At 48.2% G+C, this 8,361-nt stretch overlaps 1 protein-coding gene across 1 annotated transcript in view; it reads left to right on the top strand.

Annotated features, from left to right (window-relative positions):
- Positions 1–8,361, top strand: part of ITGA9 (integrin subunit alpha 9) — a 257,076-nt gene that overhangs the window by 211,518 nt on the left and 37,197 nt on the right. Inside the window, exon 22 of the mRNA XM_015564847.1 lies at positions 587–694. Coding sequence (XP_015420333.1) covers positions 587–694 — 108 coding nt within the window. The remainder of the gene's footprint in view (positions 1–586; positions 695–8,361) is intronic.

The raw sequence follows: 8,361 nt of genomic DNA, 5'->3' as shown, positions 1-8,361 counted from the left end.
ACACACACACATACCCCGAACCTGCTATGTCAGAGACTCTGGGCCTGACCCTCCCCTCAATCTATGTTTTAACAAGCCCTTCTGGTTACTCTGATATATGCTAAAGTTTGAGAGTCACTGAACTAGATTATGTCTGAATTCTGTAGTTTTTGAGTAAATACCTATTAGCGGTTCTCAACCTGTGGGTTGCGACCCCTTTGGAGGTTGAACAACCCTTTCACAGGGGTCGCCTAAGACCATCGGAAAACACATGTATAATTACATATTGTTTTTGTGATGAATCACTGTGCTTTACTTATGTTCCATTTGTAACAATGAAATTGGGGGTCACCACAACATGAGGAACTGTATTAAAGGGTCGCGGCATTAGGAAGGTTGAGAACCACTGGTCTAGATCTATAAAAAGAAATCCTCTTTAGCAGGAAGAAGAAAGGACATTGAAATCTCGCATCATTTGATATTTCTAGATCCCAAACCTTAGAACCTCTGTGTATCCCTTTAAATAATTTCCGGGTCTATATTGCATGGCATGAAATGAAGATCCTTACTTCCATTAAAACGTGCTGTGTGCGTCTCACACCCACAGGTCTATAACACCGGGCCAAGCACCCTCCCCGGGGCATCCGTCAGCATCTCTCTCCCTAATCGACTGTCACCTGGAGGCGCAGAGATGTTTCACGTCCAGGAGGTGGTGGTGAGTTCTCCTTCGCTTCCCTGGTGCTTTCAGACTTGAACCAGCTCATTCCCGTTCTGTGTTCCACCCGAGGGCCCCGGAGGTTCACTCATTCTAACCTTCGGAAACACCTGGAGAAGCCAGGAGACCTGCAACACCCGAATGTTTACACTGAGACAGCGTGGTTCACGCCATAAGAAGACCTCTCTGGGGAGAGGTTGGGGTGTTGGGTGTGGATCTGACTTCCGGGGTAGACGTCACTGACTCGGGAAATCCCAGCAACTGTCTGCAGTCTTGACAATTGTCTGGATGCATTTTTCTGCAGGGAAGGTCCACAGCACCCCTAAAGCTTCTCAGAGCATGACGCATTGGTTCATAAAACCTACGTGCAGGTTGAAGCTCAAGCTTATGCAGAATATGCAAGGCTACCTGCTCCTGCGTCAACACCAGATGGTTCTGTCTCAAGAAAAGCCTGGTAACTAGCAGAAGGTCATTCCCACGGCCTCTTGACTTCCTTGGTTCCCAGGCCAGCACATTCCCTTGGTTTTGCCTTTCTCGCTGGCTCTTCTCATCTCCTCAACTTCTGCAGGGCCCAGCGTCTCCTTGTTTCTACACTCGGTCTCAGAGATCTCAGCCCGACCCGTGGCTGTCTATTCGGTCTGTGCCGGACTCAGCAAATACTTTGTACTCACCGTATGCCAAGCCCTGGCTTACTGTGGGGAACGAAACAGACAAAAACATCCCCATTTCCAGACCTCGTGAATATTCGGGTGGAGAGAGACAAATAATGCATAAATAAGACAGACGTAGTGTATAATGCCCCCTAGTAAACGCCATGGAGAAAAGTGAAGGAGGAAAGGACTGCTCAGCCAGGTCTCACTGAGACCTTCATTGGGGAGGGCTAGGGGGGACCGGCGCTGTCTAGGGAGTTTGTAATGTGATATTTGCATATGAAGGCCCTGCCAAGTCAGTTTCCTGAGAATTCTCTCTCCTTGATTTGAGCCCTATTTGGTTTCTCTCCTTGGAAACGCTGCCCCCACGCTACCCCGGCACCCCCACGCTGCCCAGCACAGTGTCCGCGTTGGACATCGAGGAGTCTGGCGGGGGGTGCTCATGGGTGCTCCCTCCGGGGGAGCTTTCTGCCTCAAAGTCGATCGCTCACTCCACTGGCAACAGCCGTTGACAGGAACACCGGTTTCTAAAGCTGGCTGGCTGTGGGGGCGCATTTTGCATGAGAAACATCCTGGGTTTTATGACTTGGTTGTGCACGGAGGGTAATTGCAACAAGAAGTCTCCCCTGCAGCAGGCCCGCTGGAGGCCAAGATTGAACTTGTACATAAGCCAGGCCTGGCACTTTAAAGCAGCCCGGCAACTAACCCAAAGCAGAATCGAACCACTCACTCCCCCGCTCCCACCCCAGCGTCTACTACTCTCCCCAATGATGAGCACACCCTCTTTTTTTCTCCTCCTCTACCCTCTGTTTTTTCGGTAAAAATTCAAGGACTCACCCTATCCCACTCGTTCACCCCGGGTGGGAGGTGCCTGTTATAAGAGGTCAGGGCTGAGGAACCCTCCCCAGGATGCAAAGTCCGTGGGTGAAGTGCATTCTTTTCCTCAATATCCTGTCACTTCAATGATGTCATGTAAAGTGAGCCATTCATAACACAGCTTATGCTGTAAGATGAGGGGATAAGAGAGAGATCATAAGAGACAGACAGACAGACATGGATGTGTTGTTCCACTTAGGTGTGCATTCCTTGGTTGCTTCTTTTTTTAAAATTGATTTTTTACAGAGAGGAAGGGAGAGGGATAGAGAGTTGGAAACATCGATGAGAGAGAAACATCCATCAGCTGCCTCCTACAACACCTCCTACTGGGGATGTGCCCTCAGCCAAGGTACATGCCCTTGACCGGAATCGAACCTGGGACCTTTCAGTCCGCAGGCCAACGCTCTATCCACCGAGCCAAACCAGTTAGGGCCCTTAGTTGCTTCTTGTATGTGCCCTGACTGGAGATAGAATCTGCAACCTTGGGCTATTGGGAGGACTCTAACCAACTGAGCTACTGAGCCTGGGCCTGATCATAATTCCTTTAATTCTCTTTTTCCTGTCCTAGGCCATTCTCTTTGCTCTCTCCATACAGTCCAAATAAATAAAAATTCAAAACTGAGCCCCACATAGAGATGCCTCTTTCCTCAACCTCTCCTCCTCGCAAATGTTTTACTCAGGCAGGTAGGAGCCCGTTAATCATTTGCGAACTTGCAAACTTCCACTCCTGAATATTTCTCTATGTGACCCTCAGACACCCTGAGGTTCGCTATAAAAAGAAAATAATTTTAAAAATCAACAAGGAGATCTTAATGGCCAAAACCATGAAGTCCAGAACCAAAACCGTGCACGACCCACCTTTAGGCCAATATCCTCTGCCTCCAACCTCATCCCTGACCTCGTCTTCCAGCCACTCTGGACCCTGAAGGCTTCTGAACCACCCACCAGGAGGTTATGGTTCAATTTCTGCTCAGGGCACATGCCCGCCCGGGTTGTGAGCTCAATCCCCAGTGTGGGACATGCAAAAGGCAGCCAGTCAATGATTCTCTCTCATCATTTATGTTTCTATTTCTCTCTCTCCCTCTCCCTTCCTCTGAAATATATATATTTTTAAATAAAAACAAAAAGGGCTAAATCACTTGTCAAACATAGAGGCTTCCAAGAGCAAATTTAAACTCCAAAATTTTGGTCAGAAATATGAGAACATCTCTCTCGCTCGCTCTCAATCTCTCCCCCCGCCCCCTACCCGTTCCCTTCTCCTCTTGTGTGTGTGTATATATATATACATATACACATATGTGTGTGGGTGTGTATATATATCTCCTCCCCTCCCTACACACACACACACACACAGTCTGCTGATCTCAGCCATGGGCTCAAATAATTTTTTTTTTCTTCTTTCTGCACATGCCTGAGTATGAGCTGCATAGCCAAGTTCCTGAAATGGGTCAGGATTAGGTTGGCTTCGACTTTTTTTGTTTTTCTCAACAGAAGCCAAACACTTAAAAAGCAGGGAGATGGCTGACGGAATTCTGGAGTGCAAGTTACGTTCCTGGGCCCTGGGCTCTGGGCTCTGGGCTGCATTTTGGTCCTGGATGGAGGGAGAAAGTGTGTGTCCCGGAAGGTGAGGCTACGCCTCAGCCTGGCCTGTTCTTGCACAGCGTGGTCCAGAGGTTGCCCTTTAACCCGCGTGGACAGAGCCCATGAATCAAGCCAACGGTGTCGTCTCCCGCTGACCCGGGCGCCGGCCTTATCAGGAGACCAGAGGCCTGTGGCCGGCCTGCAGGGACATCTGGAAGCATTAAGGCCTCCTGTGGGGTGTGGCCCCGCCGGATTGCCCATGCTTAGGTACCTGGTGTTTTCTGGCCTTAAAAGTGGCTGATGACGCAGTTGACTCTCCTTCGTTCCTTCCTTTGTTCCTTAAACGCAGCATGACAGGGAGCCCTGGCTTTGCAGGGTGACGGGTCGTTACCAAAGTCAGTCACAGGAACTCTCACTGAGGATAAACAGAGCCCATCGGCCATTGCCCAGAAACATGTATCCCCATTTAACCTGCCAGGACGAACTGGGTTGCTTCGGGAGCGCAAAACCGGGAGATCTCCTTTCTGACAGACACACCAGGTGTCTCCCAAAAGAGACTTTACAGCAGCGTCAGACACTGACAAGTAATTACCTCCCCGGCTCGGAGCCAGCTTCACTCGCCTCTCCTTCATAATCGAAACTTACCCCCTAAAGCATATTCCGGGCCTCCCAGAAGCCTGGACGCTTTAGACTTAGTGACTGACATGTAGCTTTCTCTTTTCACTGCTCTGATGACTGTAGTCTCAGAAAACCGTGTAAAAGGTTAGACAGATGGTCGCCCACAAAACGATGGGGAAATGACTACTTCCCTTTTCATAAAGGGGTAATAGTGAAGTGCCACACCTGGGAAACGCAGAGGGAGCTCAGTGAGTCCGGAGGTGTGCTGCTTTATCCTTTGCCGGAAGATGGGGCCAAGAGCTAGAAGCAGAATTGAAAGAATCCCATACAATTCCAAGGACTGTGTTTTTACTGACTCATTTATTATCCAAATCAGCAGACCGTTCTGCTCCCAAAAGCTTCATTATCTGTGGAAGGAAAACATTCTTGGCATGCATGTCAAGTGCTCAGATAACATATTCATGTCTCACTTTTTCGCTAAAGAGAGTCTGACCGCATCTGGAAATTCTTCTGTGTCACTGCTTCTCTGAAACTGCATCCCATCTGTATCACTTTAACTCGGGTACAAGGCCATGCTGGTGAAGTGGGCCCCCTCGGGGAGGCCGGTCTCCATCGGAGGAAAAGCAAATGAATTCTGTTCCGCAGGGCAGCCTGCTGGTGGCCCGCACACTTTGACTTTGCAGGGTGTCGGCCTGTCACAGCCAAAGGAAAGGGTGCTGGGGAGTGGAGAGGAAACCCCGTTGTTTTAGCCCAAACCTAGAGCTAGTGGTGGGGGTGCTGGGAGTCATTAGTTTATATCCTAGAAAGTGCGATTTTTTTTTTTACGAAATAATGGCAGACTCCTCAAAATTGTACAGTACATCATGTTCTCTTCTCCTCTGGAACATTGGTTGTGAGGTTTCGCCCCTTTATTTTCTGTTTCCGTTTTGGTCTCGGTAACACCCTGACCTTTCAGATCTAGGACAACTTTTCACGGTGGTGCTGGGCTTCAGGGGTGGGGCAGGGGGTTGAGGAAAGCAAGTGTTTTCTTTAAGAGATCGTTTTCAACTGGAAAGAGAGAGGACACCTGAAGTGCTTGTCTTTTCTGGCTTTTTAAAGGTCTTTCCCTTTCTGGAAATTAAATGACATGAAGTCATTCGTGAACTTCTTGCTCCTCCCACTCCATCCCCGTCTCTGCAGCTTTGGCAGCGAGCTGGTGTTATGGGCGCCCACTACCATGCTCTCCTTCACGCTTTTCAGTTCAGAACAGAACATGGCTCCTCATTTGAGGATCCAGGCTCGGAGGGGATGCCCAAAGCTAGATCCCCATTTCACTTACCCCGTAACCATTGTGATCATCAAAGTGTTTTTCCTTTTGTCCATATGAACGAACACATTTGAGTCTCCAGTTACACACAGGTAAATATCAGAAAATCAGAAGGTACTGAACTAATAAACAAGGGCGCCCTTTTTAGAAAGCGAAAGAATCTTTAACTCTTGAGAAGGGCCCACCAAGGAATGCCTTAGAGAGGGCCGTCCTAAACATGATATGAGGCATCCACACAGAAAGTGTGTTTCCAACCTTGCGAATACGTCAGTAGCATAAAGCGTGGCATGTTTAGTAGGAGGAACTACCCAAATGGTCATCACTGTTTCTCTGCACTGTTTCAATATCAATCATGTCATTGATATTGAAAAATGAGAGTCAATGAATGGATCCACACCTCCTAGGTTATGATAAAGGCTTGAAATGAATGGTGATAACATGAAAGCATCTATCCTTGGATTTATGATTCACATATTGTCATCTTTTACTGTTCTTTGGTCAATAGGAAGAAACGTTCAATAGTAAATCATAGCCATGAGATTTAACATAAGGCACAATGTAAAGGGCTCTGTAACACTGTTATCACAGTTCACCTTTTGTTGAGTGGGAAATGTAGTTCTTCTTTATCCCTCAAGTAGTAAACATCTTAGAGTGGCCTCATTAACCGGTTGGTATCATTTCGCAATCATTTTATGAATACTACTAGAGGCCCGGTGCACTGGTGGGGTCCCTCGGCCTGGCCTGTGGGGATCGGGCCAAAATCAGCTCTCTGATATCCCCTGAGGGGTCCCAGATTATAAGAGGGCACAGGCCAGGCCGAGGGACCCCAGTACATGATCAGGGTCAGGGAGGGACCGTGGGAGGGCTCCAGGGCATGTCCGGCTCATCTCACCCAGTCCCGATCAGCTGGACCCCAGTAGCAAGCCAACCTACCAGTTGGAGCATCTGCCCCCGGGTGGTCAGTGTGCATCATCAAAGGGTTGGACACAGCATATTAGGCTTTTACTATATAGGATTTTTACTTTAAACCTTGGAGTCCCAAAATTAATGTCACCAAAGCCGCTGTGGTCAATGATCAGCCTCCTGTGGCAGAAAAGGAACTTGTGTTTTCTGATGCCTTGGTTCCAAGGGTCTGCTGTCAGTAATGAAATGAGCAAAGGAGGCATTCAAAACATTCTCTGGGTTTTCAAAGTCAAGGGGCATGTGAATTCAGAGAAACAGGTGGCGCATCAGGGCGTGGGTCATGTTTACCCAGTTGCCATCAGCTGCAATGGGTGTAACATGAGAAGGAAAAGTGGCCCAAGGATGTAACCGAGAACATCAAGTCAGTGATTAGCAGATAAATGTCAGTTAACAGGAAACACGTGTTTTCAAAAAGCGAACCTATGCCCCCTTTCATCCCAGTCAGTTCAACAAACAGATCTTAGATCAGCTTCTCCCGGGACCCACCCACACTGGCGAAGATGCCCAGCCTGCTTCATGGAAAGCACTGAGTTCTCGCTGAGTGGGTTTCTCTACCAATCGAATCTTCCCATTTTTCTTTCATTGGCTGTGAGTGCATTCAAGGCAGTGCACTGTGTACATTGAGTCAGAGACCCTGGTGACCTTTCCCATCCCCAGAACCCAACCAGCCAGAGTACAGTCAAGGAACGGGCTGGTAGAAAGAGGGCATCTCTGCCTTAGCTTGTTGAAAATATGCCAATAAGACCACATGGCCCAGGTAGAAAGTGGTTCCTCTGTTTGAGCCATGTTGACCACGTCTGGGTAACTGGCTCCTCCTAAGATTTGCCTACAAGGCCCTCCTCCATGTCCAGGCCCCCCTCTCCTGCCTCATTTCAGGCCATTACGACCCAACATTCATCCAATGCTTAAGCCACGTTGAACTCTAGGCTCTCTAGACTCAACTCTACTGTTTGTACCTCTATGTTTTTTGCATACGCTGTTCCTCTCTGCCTGGAATTACCTTCCCCCTTCTCCCTTTACTCTCCAGAAGTTCCTTTATCATCCTCCAAAATCCACCAGAAGTGCCACCTCCCAATCAGACATGCAGATTGTGACAGGGGCTGACTTGCGGGTAGAGAGAGACATTTATAATCACAATTAGGGGCTCTGCTCTGAGGTCTGTGAAAAGATAAACCATAAAATGATGGTCCAGGCCCTGGCTGGGTGACTCAGTTGATTAGAGCAGGGGTCCTCAAACTTTTAAAACAGGGAGCCAGTTCACTGTCCCTCAGACCGTTAGAGGGCTGGACTGTAGTTTAAAAAAAAACTATGAACAAATTCTTATGCACACTGCACATATCTTATTTTGAAGTAAAAAAACAAAACGGGAACAAATACAATATTTGTATTTGCATGTGGCCCGTGGGCCGTAGTTTGAGGACCCCTGGATTAGAGCATCGTCTGTACACCAAAATGTTGCAGGTTTGATTCCTGGTCAGGGCATATACCTAGGTTGTGGGTTTGATCCCTGGTCAGGACATATAAGACCAGCCAATGTTTCTCACACTCTCTCTCTCTCCCTCTCTAAAATCAATAACCATATCATGGGGTGAGGATTAAAAAGAAAAAGAAAAGATGATCTAGGTGTGGTTGGAACAGAGGCTGCTCAGCTGGGGTGCGAGGAGTGGAACAGG

The sequence above is a fragment of the Myotis davidii genome, unplaced genomic scaffold (assembly GCF_000327345.1).
Source record: "Myotis davidii unplaced genomic scaffold, ASM32734v1 scaffold81, whole genome shotgun sequence".
Classification (NCBI taxonomy): Eukaryota; Metazoa; Chordata; class Mammalia; order Chiroptera; family Vespertilionidae; genus Myotis; species Myotis davidii.
The sequence above is the reverse complement of the archived record's forward strand: the minus strand, read 5'-3'. Positions and strand labels throughout refer to the sequence as shown.